Source organism: Corythoichthys intestinalis, chromosome 3 (genome assembly GCF_030265065.1).
Source record: "Corythoichthys intestinalis isolate RoL2023-P3 chromosome 3, ASM3026506v1, whole genome shotgun sequence".
In the NCBI taxonomy this organism is placed as follows: Eukaryota; Metazoa; Chordata; class Actinopteri; order Syngnathiformes; family Syngnathidae; genus Corythoichthys; species Corythoichthys intestinalis.
In genome coordinates, this window is record NC_080397.1 from 42,862,949 (window position 1) to 42,881,482 (window position 18,534).

At 37.1% G+C, this 18,534-nt stretch overlaps 1 protein-coding gene across 3 annotated transcripts; it reads left to right on the forward strand.

Annotated features, from left to right (window-relative positions):
• Nucleotides 1–1,885: 1,885 nt before the first annotated feature.
• ehmt1a (euchromatic histone-lysine N-methyltransferase 1a) lies at nt 1,886–18,503 on the forward strand. Of its 3 annotated transcripts, none has more exons than XM_057832574.1 (22): nt 1,886–2,563; nt 5,263–5,386; nt 6,884–6,966; nt 7,246–7,432; nt 7,538–7,674; nt 7,749–7,892; nt 8,132–8,379; nt 8,482–8,544; nt 8,620–8,708; nt 8,812–8,918; nt 10,291–10,413; nt 10,675–10,776; nt 10,920–11,024; nt 12,775–12,929; nt 13,178–13,336; nt 13,590–13,734; nt 15,639–15,716; nt 15,824–15,939; nt 16,572–16,658; nt 16,752–16,830; nt 17,199–17,374; nt 17,550–18,503. In XM_057832574.1, the coding sequence occupies exons 1-22, from the start codon at nt 2,222–2,224 to the stop codon at nt 17,659–17,661; spliced, it is 2,961 nt and encodes a 986-aa protein (XP_057688557.1). In that variant the 5' UTR covers nt 1,886–2,221; the 3' UTR covers nt 17,662–18,503. The 3 variants fall into 3 exon arrangements, with proteins under 3 accessions (XP_057688557.1, XP_057688558.1, XP_057688556.1); XM_057832575.1 differs by having other exon boundaries at nt 7,562–7,674; nt 8,479–8,544; XM_057832573.1 differs by having other exon boundaries at nt 1,887–2,563; nt 8,479–8,544.
• Nucleotides 18,504–18,534: the final 31 nt, after the last annotated feature.

An 18,534-nucleotide genomic window follows, 5' to 3' on the forward strand; every position in this document is an offset into this window, starting at 1 on the left:
GTCTTCTTTATGTAGGATGCTGTCATCTTTTCCCAAGCTCTAACAATGGACCTCTCCAAGGCTGCCACAGAAGTTTGTGGCTTCTTACAGGCACTGTCCTCCGAAATTGCCCATATGCTATAATCCAGGGGATTGAGATCTGGACTCTGGGGTGGCCACATATCACCTTGTCAATCAACTTTTTGGTCCGCACAGATCGGGTTTTCCAGACCCAGGTTTTTGTGAGGCTGTTCCAGTATCTTTCAGCTTCTTTTTAACTTTGTAGACTGCACATCTGGATATTCTCAGATTTGCTGCAATCTCAGTATGTGTCAGACCGGCATGCAGCAATTCAGGTACAGCTAAAGTTTTCTTCATTTTCAGCAGAAGCACAGGAATTGTAGAGACGAGAGATTACCAGCTGCATTGAGTGACCTTAATGAATCACTTAAGCATGACAACCTATTTAGATATGTTTCAATGGCTTTTAAACAAGCAGTCAAGTGAGTGTAAACTTTTTTTTGGGTCACCCTGTACACTTTTTGCTGGGGACGAGACATTAAAATAAAACCGAACAAATTACCGGTAGGTGAACGGGGGTCAGTGTTACAGGTATATTTCTCACCAATATGAACCTAATTAATTAATAGGCTAGATACTACTTAACCTATACATGGAACTACATTGGCCTTCATTGTCGTTCACCACAAGAGTAATACATTGCTTTAAATAGTTGTCTCTTTCATCTTCTCCCTTATTTTCATCTCTAAGTGCATCAGGGGGTTGAGCAATTATGGGAAAAAGCTAAATAGGGATTCGAACTTTTTACCACAATTATAATTAATGTATGATTATATGAAAAAATGTCTGCATTGGGTGCAAATATATTTTTAAAAATATAATGTAGAGAATAAATATTTTTAATTAATAAAAAAAATGCACTAATAGGTATTTGGTGATACTCTATAAGCAGCTTCTTGCTCACGTTTTCTGGTTCTATAGTGTCCAGTAGAGTTCACTACATTTCCCACAGTTTAATTAGCGTTAACAGTAGAAAAGACGTACAGGAGGACACTTCTCTATATGCAGCTTCCTACTTGAGGTTTACAGGTTAGCAAGTGCACACAGTTTATTATTAATCTAACTCTGATGCATGTCGGACTTTCAGTAGCAAAATTAGTGGTGTGTTCTCCACCTCCACCACACTAGTGGTGTCTTCCCCACCTCCACAACGCTGACGTCTTTTTACATTACTTACAGTGGCTACTGCTGCTGCTCCTGCCCGGAGAAAAAAACTTCAAATAGACTGCATGTCGTCGAAATGTAAATCTTTGGCGGCTGTTTGATTGGGGGGAGAGGGAGGAGGGGTCAAGTCATCAGCCAATCAAATGTGCATTTGAGGGAAAAAAATGGACCGGCACATTCAGCACGTGAACAGGGGTAAATGTAAGTGAACATAATGAAAATAATTTACTTCATAATAGTAGTGTCAATTCTATCCTTACAATGTTTGGGAAGACAATATAAATTACCTATTTAACTGAACTGAATACTATTATATAATGCAAATAAGATTGCTTAAAAGTTGGTGGGGACAATTTGATTATCCTGAAAAGTTGGTAGTGTTATGTCCCTACCGTCCATATGCAAACCTACGCACTTGTGATCAACCCAACTCCAAAAGACCTTATATTCTGCCCCAAACTAGTATGATCTAGGGAGAAGCTATGACTCCAAAAGAAAACGCAACATTAGGATATATTTTATGTTCTGACGCAATTAAAATCAAGCCGTTTGGTTTGGACATAAGGATTACATTTATGGCAAAAATGGTAATTGATGGGCTCCCTTTTTTTTTGTTTTTGGCCATTGGAGGGCAGCAAAGTACTAAACACGTCCAATCTGCCGGATATCAAAACGAAGAAGTGCAAGTCTAACTACTGCACTTGTATTTATGCGATACCATCTGTGCATCATCTTTGACTTCACATTTTGTGGCGAAGATTGGCATGCCTTTTTAAAACTTTTTAAAAGTTGGATTCGTTAAGATATGCCACTGTTTACGGTACTTCCGCTAAAGGGTTCAGTGACTCTCGGTCAACTTTACAAACCTTCACGAACAAAGCCAAATTGAATGCCAACAGCAGTTTTGAGTCCGCCTATATACACAACTTCAAAATCGATACTTTTAGAAGGATAATATACGTGTTTTTTAAGTAAGCAGTATTTCTTCAGGAGTCTCATGGACGACAGTGGTACTAAAGAGGGTCCAGGGCCAGATATGGGACCTTTAAATAATTTGGGAAAAACGGCAAGAACCCGACTCAAAAAGAAGGACAGCTCAAGAGTTGAAGCAACTCCCTTTCACATCGTCAGTGAAGTAAGATCGAACCGCGGCACACGACCTGCTTCGGTCAAAAGATTAGGATTACCTGGCCCAACTGGTCATTGGAATGCTCAACATGGCCAGAAGGTAGAATCTGTTGATGCATCCATCGGAAGCACAGATGCCAAATCATCCAGTGCAAAAACTGAGCTGGTCAAGTCCATTGAAAAAACACACAAAAGTACACGTGGGTATTTGGTAAGAACCTACTACTTTGCGTTTATAGGAAGTACAATTCCACTTCCCACACATACCGGATTTATTTGTCTCTTTGTTCGATTTAAGTTAACGTTTCAACGGTCACTTGTGAAGTTGAAGAGAAGGGGGCTGTGTTACAGTACTTTATAAATTAAGACTTTGTTGCAAGTTCAACAAAGATCGAGCCATAAAGGAAAGAACAAAATGATACTACTTTTATTATGATGTCCTGTGATAATATACAGTTGTGTTCAAAATTATTCAATCCCCACAGTAGATTTTTTTTTTTTTTTTTTTTTTGCAAGTTTGACATTTATTTTTTCAACTTGTTTATAATCACATTCAATAATGACATGGCAAATAGACAAATACAACTGAAATAACAAAAATCTTTTTTGGAATATTCCAATTTATGGCGTTTCTTTGATTACTTCATTGACAAAATTATTCAACCCCTTAGGTATGTATAACTTTAGTATTTAGTACAACATTCTTTTGCAACAATAGCATCCTTTAGACGTGAAGCATAGCTTGACACAAGTTTCTTGCAGCGATCCACAGGTAAGGCCTCCAGTTCATAAACATTTTTGGGTTTGCGTGCTTGAACTGCCTTTCCTCAGGTCCCACCAGAGATTTTCAATGGAATTTAAGTCTGACTCTGGTGATTGCGATGGGCACTGCAGAACCTTCCAGCCCTTTTGCAACCAATACATGGTAGATGTTGAGGTATGCTTAGGATTATTGTTGTGTTGGAAGGTCCAACCTCTCCCAAGCATCAGCTTTGTCACTGACTGCATTTGCATCCAAGATCTCCTGGTAATTAACTGAATTCATAATATCTTGCACACGCTGAAGATTCCCTGTACCCGAAGAATCAAAACAACCCCAGAGCATTACTGAACCTGCCCCCCCACCGTGTTTCACAGTAGCCAGGGTGTTCTTTTCTTTTTTGGCATCATTCTTTCTGCTCCACAAAAAGTTCCAGTTTGGGTCTCATCACTCTAGAGAACAGTATCCCAATACCTTTATATTGGAGTATTCAAAAAAAAAATTTTTTTTATTTCAGTTGCATTTGTTTGTTTGACTTGTCATTATTTGATATGATTATAAGCAAGATGAAAAATGAATGTAAAACTTGCAAAAACACTTATCTAAGGGTTGAATAATTTTGAACACAACTATAATTACCAAATGAAACCTGAAATTATAGTTCTGCTTCATAAAAGTGGGGAAAAATATTATGGAGGAGATGGAGGTGCAATCTCTTCTGGGATCCTGGTTGACCATATATATATATATATATATACATATATAACTGTATATCTTTTCCTTTTCGGCTTATCCCTTCAGGGGTCACCACAGCGAATAATCTCCATCTAACCCTGTCCTCTGCATCGCCTGCTCTCACACCAACTACCTTCATGTCCTCTTTAACTACATCATTTATGTTGTAAAACCTGAAGCTCTCCCACCCACTACATACAACTGACGGAACTTATTTTGTGTGCTATGGAGGACATTTAAATCTTTCCATTGATCCCACATGTGTACATGTGTCCGTAGAGGTGGGTAGAGTAGCCAAAATTTTGAGTCAAGTAATAGTAGCATTACTTCAAAATATTATTGCTCAAGTTAAAGTAGTCATCAAAAAATGCACTCAATTACAGTACAAGTAAAAAAAGTAGTTGGTGAAAAGAAAACTCAATGAGTAAAATTGTAACTGCTGACAATGTTTGATATGTACGTATATGTTTTTTTAAACTAGTATTTTTTTTTCTCAGCACAAAGTTATCTGTATGAACTGTTAAATTATTATTCTGTACTATGTACATGGCTATTACATAACCACATTTAGCCAAAGAAATTTCAATAGAAAATCATTGAATTTCCTCAAGGAAAAAAAATCTATAGAAATGAGGCATCATTCGTCCAAAGAGTATGAGTGCCCACTAGTGGGGGGAACATGTTTCCTATTATGAAATTAAAAGGATCATATCCCCGTTTTTCTGTTGTCAATCGATGTCAAGTATTTACTGGGAGAGAGATTAAAATCATACCTTTCGGGTCAAGTTGACAGCGCTTTATGTCAAATGCTTAATTTTTTCACGGTGCATTAAAAACACCGTGTGATTGAATGGCAAGCTTGACTCTGATTGGTATAATGGAGTCATGTGATTATTGTTGCAGTCTCTCATGGGTGAAACTGAGCCACTGTTGGCATCTCTGACAAAAAAAAGTAAAATCTGATACATGTAGAATAAAGAGGAAAAATGAAACGACTAGTGTAGACCAAAGTAGCGGAGCAAGAGTAGTGTTTCTTCGTCACAAATCTACAAAGTAAAAGTATGGCATATTAAAACTACTCTTAGAGGTACATTAAAAAAAAAAAAAAAAAAACTTAAGTAAATGTAATGGAGTAAATGTATCACGTTACTACCCACTTCCGGTTGTCCGACAGTGCAAGCTGGCAGTCGGAAGGATATACAGTTAAAATAAATAAATAAATCGCAATGGGACGTGCAGGACAGGGATTTCTGGAGGGAAAACAATTTTATGTGTTAGGCTTCTTTGACATTTTTTGTGTAAAAACAAGTGAACGATCTTATGGTAACAATGATTCTTTGATGGATAGGTTTATTATTCAGTATGCAATAGCAGATGAGATAGAATCTTCCTTTACTGTTGTCTTCTCTCTCAAGCCAACTAGGAGTAAAGCAAAGTTGGACATGGAAGACATGTACACTTCTGTACCAACTGAGGCCATAGATGGTTGTGTAAATGGTGAAAAGAGCGTGTCCTTCACGTCCACGAAACCACACCCAGGTATTTTTTTCATACATACAGTATAAATATATATGTCTTTTTTTTTAAACGCCATAGGAGAAAATAATTTCATCACACAGAGGTCATGAGCATTTTTGTCTTTTATCAGATTCAAGACTGCCTTTTGATAAAATTTTTGTGTGATTAAGTGTTTTATACTTGACAAAATTGACAGTAATCATTTATAACCACAATACACAGTGTACTGTATGTACATGATTGTATTGTAACCCGTACAACAGAATGTCTAAATATGATCGATTGGATTATTAATGCAGTTCATTACACGGGTGACTTTATCTCATTGTGAACAAAGAAACTACTGTCCTTTGTAGTAAAGTCTTTGAACATATGTTTATTTTTCTGTTTAATACAGAATTGATTTTATTAGTGGTCATATTTTATATCCAATGCCTGATCGGTAAAAGTTTTTATCCACCAATTTACTTGATCTTAAACAATAACATACAGGGGTTGGACAAAATAATGGAGACGCCTTAAAAAATCAACAAAAACTAATTTAATATGGTGTAGGTCTGCCTTTTGCAGCAGTTACAGCCTTAATTATCCGAGGTATTGATTCATACAACTTGTGAATTGTTTCCAAAGGAATTTTAAGCCTTTCTTCATTTAGAATACCCTCCTAATTCTTTTAGAGACGATGGCGGTGGAAATCGACGTCTTAATTGAATCTCTAAAACTGACCATAAATACTTAATAATGTTGAGGTCTTGGGATTTTGCCAGCCATATGAGATGCTCAACTTCATTAGAATGTTCATCATGCCATTCTTTAACAATTATGTTTAAAGATGTCCCGATCGATCGGGACCGATCACGTCATTTTCAAAGTATCGGAATCAGCTAAAAAATATCGGACATGCCTTTTTTTTTAAATATACATATATTTTTTATTTAAATCGTTTTCTAATTGTACTTAACGTTACAGACAAAATGTCTTACACTCATCCAGAGTAGTTTTGGCTTAAAGTAGGGCTAGCAAATTTATTGCGTTAACGGCGGTAATTTTTTTTTTTTAATTAATCACGTTAAATAATTAACGCTTGTGCTGCATGACCCACTCACGCATTGTCGCGTTCAATCTATAAAGGCGCCGTTTTACCTATATATAGAGCTTAAAGGCAGCGTATAATGAGTAGAGAGAATTTTGACAGCCTTTGGAGCTTTTTTTATTTGGGTAAAGCCTTACAATCCCTCTCTCACTCTCTCAGCAATTAAAAATATCAGGGGAGGCAATGTGGGGAAGAAAGGTATTTGTTGATCATTTTCTTAACACCTTATGTTCTTTCCCAACGAAGAGAAGATATATCAATTGGTGCCCCTACGCACAGTCATGGTTGCACTTCCCATCATGCATTTGGGCAGAACAGTTAAATGGCTGCAGTATCATTTACTGAAAGCTCAACAAATACACTACATGGCAATATTTAGTTACAATATACAAAGTCGCATTTATCCTTATTATTTCTCTTTATAGCTGTGAAAAGGAAGAAAAGGAAGATGGGGTTGTACAACTTTGTCCCAAAAAAGAAGGCAAAGCCAGTGAAACAACTGGAAAAAGTATGTCTCTCTCCAAAGATAAATACTATAAAATGCTAAGTAGGTTATTCTCAAATTTAGAAACAGGACTACAGTGTTGTCAGTGATATGTTTATTTGTGATCAATCAAACAGCACATTTTAAACAGCCTTGTTTCATTTATTTGAATACATTTATTTTGCTCTCCATTGTGATTGTATTTCCATTTCATTTTTTCAATGATACCTATTGACGATGCAAGTAATTATATACAAACTGTTTTTGTTCTCAGTTAGAATTATGATTCTCACAACACTGCAGGTAAGAAATGTTGGAGCAGATGGGGTAATACCTGCTATTACAAAATCTGGAGAAACCTCAAGCATGAGAAGTGAATCTTTCAGGGAAGGACAATCTGGAGAAGCAAGCCATGCTGAGTACACAGAGTTGAATTTAGACTGTATTGATCTAAAACTTCAGGAAGAGCTACTTTTACCACAATCAACAGGTAAATGGAACATCACACTGACTCACCATATTCATGTTCCAATAATACTATAAAACTTTGTGTACAAATATACAGATGTCACCTATATTTCTGTATTTTAACTAGCACTCTCTGATGTGATGGAATCAGATTTGGCCGAGGAATTACCTTTGTGCTGTTGTCGTATGGAGACTCCATCATCTGGAGACAGATTGTCCAAAAATGATCAGACCTGTATGGCCATGGAGAGCACAGAGGGAGTGGTAAAAACACACAAATGAGAGATCTTGGCATGACATTTCCATCGTCCTACCTAAAACTTGTTTTCTCTTCTCAGTTGAATCGTTGCCAGAATAATGTGATTAAGCATGAAATGATGAGACCTTCCAATGTGGTTCATATGCAGGTTCTGTGTGAGAATCACAGGGCCAGCATGGTTAAACACCAATGCTGCCCTGGCTGTGGGGTCTTTTGTGCTGCAGTGAGTAGAACAATAAACATCACACATAATACTACTGCCTCCCTTCTGAGCTAAAGACTGTTTGAAGATCCTTTAAATGGAAAACAAAACTTCACATAAATATCATACACAAAATCGAACCATGTTGTTTATTAGGCTGCCACGTGCTAAACGCTCATGACTTTACATGGTCTCTAATAAACATCTTTTGTGTTGGTTCTGCTGACCTCTACTTTTGTGCTCTTCTGGATTTCCCTTAGGGTACCTTCATGGAGTGCCAGCCCTATGGTAACATTTCCCACCGCTTTCACAAAAGCTGTGCCTCCATTTTGAAAGATCGCAGGTTTTGCCCACACTGTGGAGAAGATGCCAGTGGGGCAAAAGAGGTCACAGTGCCCTCACCTTCTTCACCATTACTTCCCACTTTACCACCGAAACCCGCTAAGCAGATACTCAAGGCTAAAAAGACAAGTGAACCACAAAGGAGTAGAGAGATGAACTTAAACAGGTAAAATGACATACTTTATGCTCGTTATTTATTAATCTAATATAAAAATAGAAAGTACAAAAGGCATTATAATAACATTCATTCATTCATTTGCTATAGCAGTACTGCAGCCAGAAGTCCTAATGAATCACTGGAGACTATACTGACGGGACTAGATGATGAAAAGTAAGGTTACATTTGAAGTATTTGCTTATTTTGGAAACACTTAAGTATAATTTATTGAGCGTCATTGTTTTGTAGTTTGAAACCAACAAAAGTAAATTACACTACCAGAGAGCTGTTCATTTCTGCAAAGGAAGGGGAGCTCCAGAGGGTCATTCGCCTCTTGGGTGCATACAAATTTTTATTTCTTCTTCGTTTTACTAGCAGATTTGATTTCACAAAGTGTTTTCGTGCCTTTTTACATATATTTACTAATTTTGTCTAGTGCAGTTGATGGAAAGGACCCCAACTTTCTGATGGATGTCCAAAACAAACGAACTCCCCTACATGCTGCTGCTACAGAAGGGCATGAGGAAATTTGCCATATGCTAATACAGGTGAGTTTCTGTGCATTCTTGAGTTTGAGAAATGTAGCAATCCATCCATCAAATCATAATTTTGGCTTTGCTTTGGGTTACTAATTTGGACATTTTTAGAATTCTTTTTTCCATGTAATATGTTGAATATTTATGTTTTGCATTATTTTGAATGTCTATCTCTGGATTTGATTTTCATGAGGATGAATTACTGTGATTGATATTTGTCTTCAATTGATGCATTTTTTTCAATACATTCAATTTTTTTCTTGAGTGTGACGATGTGAAATAATATTTGTAATGGTCCAGAATTTCTAAAATAAACCTCTATTATCTCTAAAAAAAATTAGCCAAACTAATGCGAGACATAAGTGCACTATCGTTATCATGTAGCAAAGCACTAGGACTGCGAGTGATTGATTCAATCTTCTACCTTGTCAGACATTCTTACAAGAAAGAAAGAATCTACCAAACACAAATTTCCCTACCCTTTGAGCTGTTTATATTGCCAGTCACATGATGCTAGCTATCCAAACAAAAGTCAAAACAAGCATAACCTGTAGAGCCAGCACTTTTTTTTTTTTTTTATTTATTTATTTATTTTTTTTTAAACTTTACAGCTGTCTCCAAACTACTTATTCGCAGTTTAGAATGTGCATAATTTAACCCAGATCTACATAAACCCAATCAACCTATACATGTTCATCTTCTGTGCTGGGGTTGTGTCGTTTAATACATATTTATTAGGGCTGTCAAACGATTAAAATTTTTAATCGAGTTAATCACAGCTTAAAAATTAATTAATTGTAATTAATCGCAATTCAAACCATCTATAAAATATGCCATATTTTTCTGTAAATTGCTGTTGGAATGGAAAGATAAGACACAAGACGGATATACATTCAACATACTGTACATAAGTACTGTATTTGTTTATTATAACAATAAATCAACAAGATGGCATTAACATTATTAACATTCTGTTAAAGCGATCCATGGATAGAAAGGCTTGTAGTTCTTAAAAGATAAATGTTAGTACAAGTTATAGAAATTTTATATTAAAACCCCTCTTAATGTTTTTGTATGAATAAAATTTGTAAAATATAAAAAAAACAAACTAGTAGCTCGCCATTGTTGATGTCAATAATTACACAATGCTCATGGTGCTGAAACCCATAAAATTAGTCGCACCCAAGCGCCAGCAGAGGGCGACAAAACACCAAAAAACACAAGTAACAAGTGGACATCACTCTGTTCTGTCATTTTAATCTGTTTGAATGGGGCATGTGCGTTAAATGCGTGAAATTTTTTAACGTGATTCATCAAAAAAATTAATTACCGCCCGTTAACGCGATAATTTTAACAGCCCTAATATTTATGTTTGTGTTTTTAGGCTGGAGCCAATTTGGAGATGTTGGATGAAGAGCAGAGAACACCCCTGATGGCAGCTTGTGTAAATAACCAATTAGAGACTGTAAAGTACCTGATTAGGGCTGGGGCCGCTATTAACCACAAGGTAAACTCTTAGACATACACGCAAACACATGGTTGTCAACAAATTTTCATCCCGAGCTACATCGATATTTTGCTTACGCTCAACTGGCTGGTTGCAGCAATAAGACGATGAATTAAAAAGTATTAGTATTAACACATTAAAAAAGCAAAGTTATTGTTATATAACTAGAGTTGAGGTGACTTGCTACCATTTTCACTGAATTTTTCGAATTGATCAAATGTCTTTGTCTTTTGTTTGATGGCAATTGTATTTTCACATAAGGATTCAATGGGTTTTACCTGTTTGCATCTGGCATCTAAACTGGGACATTATTACGTTGTTCAACATCTGCTCTCCAAGACATCCAAGTACATCAACTGTCAGGTAGACTCTTTGCACTACATTCAATGGGGACTTCCTGTAACCACCTAAAATAATGCAGCTGGTTCAACTATTGACCATACTGCCTATGTCCTATTTGTGTGATTATCAGTGTAACATAAGTATTGTAACTTGTGCTTGAGCAGGATGTTGGTGGATGGACTCCAATCACCTGGGCAATTGAGTATAAACGCGAGAATGTGTTTTACCTGTTGCTGGCCAAAGGGGCAGACGTTAACATCAGAGACAGGGTACTTTAACACACTAATTCTACCACACTTATGTCACAAATAAAACATCCCTATTACAGTTTATACAGTCACAAAGATACATTTACATTACACAAATAAATTACCACAGTTGACACACCCCACACACTATTATCTAAGAATAATTTGTAGGGATGTCCAGAGTCTGAGTCACCTGGTTTTAAGGGTCCGCTGATAGAGCCCTGATTCGATAAAGATTTTTTTTTTTTTAACAAAAGCTCCAAACATGTTACCATACTGTAATGTTTACAGCAGTGGTCTCCAGCCTTTTTTGCACCACGGACCTGTGAAGTGGGCCTTTTTTTCATGGACCGGCAGTGTGTGGCAGAAAATTACAGTAAATATAAAATAACATGACAGGATTAAAAACGAACATTAAGTGCTGGGACAATGGAACTCACCATACGCTGAATTAACCTTTTTTTTAACAGCAGCCTCTCCTAAAACTTGACGGAAAATCTTCTCGGTCGTAGGCATAATGAATTCTTCTCCAATCATGAAAGGTTTCTTTGCTTTGGCAATACGGTTCGCCATGATTTATGATGCTCTCAGTGGATTCCGTTTTGTTGCCTCGTTTGCTAGCTATTATGCAGAACGGTCTTTGTTGTAGGTTTCTCTTCTGGCTCAGCAGTTGCCCTTTACCCCATAAAATGCTGTCCAAAGACGCCTCTGCCCGCAGCACACAGCCAACAGCAGCTAACGTTACTATTTACATTGACTAACGCTGGGCTGCTATAGGTGTGCAAACACTCCAGTAATGGCAGCCAACCACGAGAGGGCGACGTACACAAATCTGTACTCGGATTAGTCAATAGAGTGGGCAGGCATTTTGATGCGTCAAGAAGCACAGGCCAGATTGCGCTCTTTAACAAATTATTTATTATTCATCTGCGGTTCGGTAGCAAATGCACCATGGACCGGTACCGGTACCCGGCTCGGTGGTTGGTTTACAGTACTTCCTCTTCCGCTTTTTCCGGGAGTGTTGCGGAGTATAAAATGTGCATATTTTTGTTTCTTTTGGCAATGCTATTGTATTTCTGGATCGTTTTGTTACTTTTTAGCCCTTAAAAAATAAATTAAGAACCCGATCCTTTTCACCCTGTTCCGATCCTCTGAAAAATGGCCTGATCGGCTTGATTTCCAATCATGTGATCCAATCAATTTATGAATTCCGATGAAACACTGCCTTCTTTTAGAATTCAAAAGTCTAGTTCAGGACAACCGCAGGTGTACAAAATCACAGATATGACAGTATGTTGTTTCATTTGACAAATAGAATTGTTATTACACTATACTGTATATTACACTTCAATAACACAGTACGCTACTATATAATTGACACTATAATTTATAATGAATGAATGATTCTTTAATGACTAAACAGCTAGGCTGTTAAAATGTGTATTTCCCGACCGCAGATAAGAATCAGTTTGTCCGGATTCATAGTATTTAAATGATTTAAAGATTTTCTGTCTGTTATAATATAAAGACTTTTTTTCTTTTTTTCCGTAAAAAACAAAACAAAAAAAACAAGCTGAAACCAAATAAAATTTGTAATGTAAGATGTTGCCAAACCTTACTTCTATTGATGGGGAAAACTTTGGTTTGTATTTGAACTGTATCTTTTGTGACTCCAGGCTTGGGATTTTTTCGACAAACCCTTTCAATCATAGATAAATTTGTACTGTTCATGATTATAGATGTGGGAGGTGATTTTTATCCCCTTGCACAGGAACAGAATATCTGCCTGCACTGGGCAGCTTTATCAGGGTGTGCTAATGTCACCCAAGCTTTGTTGGATGCCAAGTGTGACCAAAATTCTGTCAATGTTCATGGGGACCTGCCAATTCATGTGGCTGCCAGAGAAAACCACCTAGAGTGTGTGATGTGAGTATACCTTCATAACGTTATTTATAGATTAAAAAAAAACTCGGACTGAATTTTTTGTTTTAGCAGTAAATGAGTTAGTGAATACTGTACTGACATTAATGTGTGTTTAGGAAATACAACAGCTTACTTTCAGGTAATTGCAATGAGGAGCTGGCCAATTCTGGGGCTTAATATTCTCTACTTGCACTATGTGGATTTCAGAATGCTCTAGCTGTGTAGTTCTTAGATCCCAATTTAACTTGCAGGTTGTTTTTGACCAACGGAGTTAACCTGAGTCATAAGAACAGGGATGGACAAACCGCTTTGGACTGTAGCATCAATGGCTCAAAGGTATGGATGGCTCTTAATGCAAGTGCAAAGCTGAGTGATACCAGGGGGAACCGTGGTGAGCAGGTGCTTATAAGGTTGGTTGTTTTGTCAGTGCCTACATAAATGTTTAATTATGTAATAAAAAAGGTCATATTTCATGTTAATAATTACTAACGTGGCCAAATTTAGCAGGTGATCAAATACATGTATGAAATTATGTACGTAATTTATGTAGGTACCGGTACTTGTTTTGCTGAATTTGTTTATTTTCCAGTTGGATGGAAAATCATATGTTATTAGCATCTTATTTCTTTATATCATAACCTGAATACATTTTCCCTCTAATAGGGACATTTCTAGGGGTTATGAGGCGCTTCCTATAAGCTGTGTTAATGGTGTTGATGACAGGCCATACCCTGGAAACTTTAAATACATACCAGACAACTGTGTCACTTCCCCAGTAAATATTGACTGTGACATAACTCACCTGCAGGTAAGATTTCACCAGTGAAAAATTAAGAAATAATAATAATGGCAAACGGCCTAAATCTAGTTACGTGGAGTTCATATACAGTGGTATGGAAAAGTATCTGAACCTTTTGGGATTTCTCACATTTCTTCATAAAATCAACGAATGTGATCTGATCTTTGTCAAAATCAAACAGATGAAAAAACAGTGCCTGCTTTAAAACCACCCAAATATTTGTGTTTTCATAATTCAAGGGTATAGTATGCAAACAATGACAGAAGGGGGGGGAAATAAGTGAACCCTCTGCCTAAGGAGACTTAAAGAGCAATTGAAACAAATCTTTACCAAACAATTGAAGTCAGGTGTGTGCCCGATCACTGATGAGTGGTTTAAAGCTGCCCTGGCCACTATAAAACAACTGGTAAGAAATGTCTTGATGAGAAGCATTGTCTGATGTGCATCATGGCTTGACCAAGAGCTGTCTGAAGAGCTGCAATCAAGGATTGTTGATCTGTATAAAGCTGGGAAAAGATACAAAACTAAAAGTCTGGATGTTCATCAATCGACAGTCGGAGAAGTTGTCTACAAATGGAGAGAGTTTGGCACTGTTGCTTCTCTCCCAAGGAGTGGCTGTTCACCAAAGATGACGCCAAGAGATCAGCGCAGAATACTCAGAGAAGTAAAAAAAGAACCCTAGAGTGTCTGCTAAAGACTTACAGAAATCACTGGCGCAGTCCAATATCTATAAACTATATGTAAAACTATGGCCAAGAATGGTGTTCATGGGAGGACTCCACGAAGAAAGCTACTGCTGTCTAGAAAAAACATCCAACTCATTTAATATTCGCAAAAAGGCACTTGGACACTCCACAGAAATGATGGAAAAATATATTGTGGACTGATCAAACCAAAGTTGAATTGTTTGAGAGTAACACACAAAGTAATTTGTGGAGGAAAAATGGAACAGCTTACCAACATCAACACCTGATCCCCACTGTGAAGCATGGTGGAGGGAGCATCATGATTTGTTTTGCAATCATTAATGGAAGAATGAATTCAAAAGTTTATCAGGATGTTTTGCAGGAAAACCTGAGGCCATTTCTCAGAGATTTGAAGCTAAAAAGAGGATGGATGCTGCAACAAGACAATGATCCAAAACACAGAAGTAAATCAACTTCAGATGAACAAAATACACGTTCTGGAGTGGCCAAGTCAAAGTCCAGACTTGAACCCCATTGAGATGCTGTGGCATGACGTAAAGACAGCGGTTAATGGTAAATGGTGTTATATAGCGCTTTTCCACCGTTCAAGGCGCTCAAAGCGCTTTACACTATCCCGCCATCCACCTACTGGTGACGCAGCACCAGGAGCAACGTGGGGTCCAGTATCTTGCTCAAGGCCACTTAGGCGAGTTCATCAGGGCGGAGAATTGAACCCACAACCTCTGGGTTGGGGACAACTACTCTACCACTGAGCCACGCCACAATGCCAGACATCCCAGGAATCTTGACAGAACTACAGCAGTTTTGTAGAGAGGAATGGGCCAAGATAATTCCTGATCGATGTGCCGGACTGATCTGAAGCTACAGGAAGCGTCTGGTTAAAGTTATTGCTGCCAAAGGGGGGGCCCACAAAAGATTAAATGTGATGGTTCACTTTATTTTCCCCCTTCTGTGATTGTTTGCATACTATCCTCATTAAAATGTGAAAACCTATAAATGTTTGGGTGGTTTTAGTTATAGCAGACACTGTTTTTTGATCTGGGTGATTTTGACAAAGATCAGATCACATTTGAGGATTTTATGCAGAAATGCGAGAAATTCCAAAAGGTTCAGATACTTTTTCGTACCACTGTACAAATCTGCAGTTCAAGCAGATACACGTACAATGTCATTATTTGCATCGCTCTTCTTTTTCCCTCCATTTAGCACTGTAGTTGCACAGATGACTGTTCATCCAGTACCTGCACATGTGGCCAGCTTAGTCTACAATGTTGGTATGATAGTGTAAGTATAACGTTTGCTCATTTTTACCGCATGTGCATATAACATCCTGCTCTGATCATACCACCAGTAGCAATTAAAACGACAACCTCTACGTGTACTGTACGCAGGAGGGCTGCTTGCTGATGGATTTCTGTCAGCAAGATCCTCCAGTGCTCTTTGAATGTAACCATGCCTGCTTATGCTGGAGAACCTGCAAGAATCGAGTTGTTCAACATGGATTGAGGTGAGACAATCTAAAACACTTTCAAGCAATAGGCTTAATATTCTTTCATCTTCTCTATGGGCAGGAGGTGGGGTACACTCTAAACTGGTTAAGTCAATCACAAGACTGTTCTAGAATTTATATATACCAGTTAAATGTACTTTATTAAAAAAAAAGTTATTTGGGGTAAATAAATCTGATGAAAGCCATTATGTGGACACATTCATACCAATTAAACAAGTCCAGCTTTAGCCTAACAACAAGAGAAGGGCTTTTTTGTCTGAAAATAGTGAAACTATGTAATGGTGGGCTCAGTAGTACGACCAGACTGTAAAAGTAAGGGATTTATCTTGTCACCCTGCTTTTTTGCATGTTTACACTGACAATATATGTTCAATCTGCAGTACTTGTCGACTGCCTATAACTTGCGCATCATATACATATTTTTGCGCTTGCTAGAATATCATTACTGCTGACATTGAATAGAGAATTTTTTTTTATTATCAGTTTTGCAATTGTATTTGCAGCTTGTTATAATGTTAATATTTGTATATCTAGCAAAATCTGTCTTCCATCGTCCCTTTTGTGATTTTTTTTCCCCATGTGAAGTCAACATGGTGTATGAAATTTTTCAAGTATCGCTTTGCTCCTAGAGTTCAACTACAGGTTTTCAGAACAGAGAAAATGGGCTGGGGAGTAAGAGTCATGCAGGATGTCCCCCAAGGAACATTTATTTGCGAGTGAGGAACTTTTTTTTAAATTAACATAATGAATTGATGGCATGCTTAATAGTGTACAGTATATGAAGGTATTTTCCTTTCCATTTTATCAAGGTATGTTGGTGAGATCATCACTGACACAGAAGCTAACAATAGAGAGAATGACTCTTACCTCTTCACACTTAACGATAAGGTTGGTTGACTATCATTCCACTTTTCAACTACGCAATTCCTTGAAGACCAAATGACAAGCTGAAGTGTTTTAAGAGTTGCTGCAGCAGCCTGCTGCAAGAAATTTACAATAATAAGAGGTCAAAAAAATCATACACTACTTTTTCAACATCAGCTAACGCCAATAATTCTTTATTTTCCATAGTCAAAACAAAGAAAATCTACCATTGATTCATACATTGACTCTCAAGTGTCCTTGCAGTCCAGCACAGCCATTAAAGTTTCACTAGAAACATTGTCTGCATGGTCTTAGCAGCAAGCACTATATATGTATATATTTGAAATTTCCATCCATCTATCCAAGATTATTGTTGTTGTCTTCCTATGCAGGTAGATGATGTACACTGCATCGACGCAAGACTTTTTGGCAACATTGGCCGTTTCATTAACCATCTTTGTGAGCCCAATCTGTTAGCTGTGAAGGTATTCACCATGCACCAGGATATGCGATTTCCAAGGATTGCTTTCTTTTCCAACAAAACTATTAAAGCTGGTGACCAGATCGGGTAAGCTTTATTTCAGTCCTACTGACTTTGTACTGCATTCTTGACTAAGAACTGATTTACGTAGAATATGAGATTGTGTGATTTATTTTGAGTTGTTTGCTTTTTAGATCATTTTATATATAAGGAATGTTGAAGTCAAGAGAGTATTACCAAATAATTACATTTCTCCCATCAGGTTTGACTATGGTGATCACTACTGGATGGTGAAGAGCAAATACTTGAGCTGTCAATGTGGTTCACCGGTGTGTCGATACTCTGAAAGATTGACTTCAATGATCACATTGTAGTTTAGCTACACTTATCTTTGTATCTAACATGTATCGGTCATGTTTTAACTATCAGACACATTTTTGTTCGCACATTCTAGGATGTATTTGATCAATCTGTGTAGTGTTAGATGTGAATTGGCCTGTCAACATATGCATTACGATACAATGTAATAAATGCTTGTACTGAGTATTCCCAGTGCCCAGCAATATCTCCTCTCCTCAAAATCTGATATTTATGTCCAAATGAGTGGAATATTCTATTCAGATTAGCTCCATGACAGTGACATGTATGACAATGTCATCGGTGCTTGTCACCGTCTCCATCAATCATGTCACCACTTTTATCAGCAAGCCTGATTGACTAGGAAATTGTTTGCCTGATTGACTAGGAAATTGTTTGGTGCTTAACTTTTCTCCTCATAAAGAAATATTTGGGGAATAATGAATACATCACTATCCAAAACAAAACATAACCAAATAATCGCATTTGTTTTGAATATGTCTGATGTTATTTAAATATTGGTTTTTTTTTTTTTTTTTTTTTTTTTTTTTCAAACAATAATAATGATCGACATTCTGATGTTCTTACTTGCAAAGTTTAATATACATGAAATTATTTTCCGAATCTTCTCCAGGATTCCAAATATTTCTTGGAGGATTTAATTTTTTACACATATACTCTTAGAGTAACAAATAGCAGTAAAGTAGTAGATTGCAACACCATTGGACTACAATGTGCCTTATTTTATTTATTATAAATGTGTTTAATCAACTTGTTTGTGTTTTAATTATTCAAGCAATGTATCTACAACTTTGTTACTACCTTATAATTGGATTTCAAATGGATACTTTGTTTCACAGCATCCCCACACATTTCTAAAGTTTATAGAA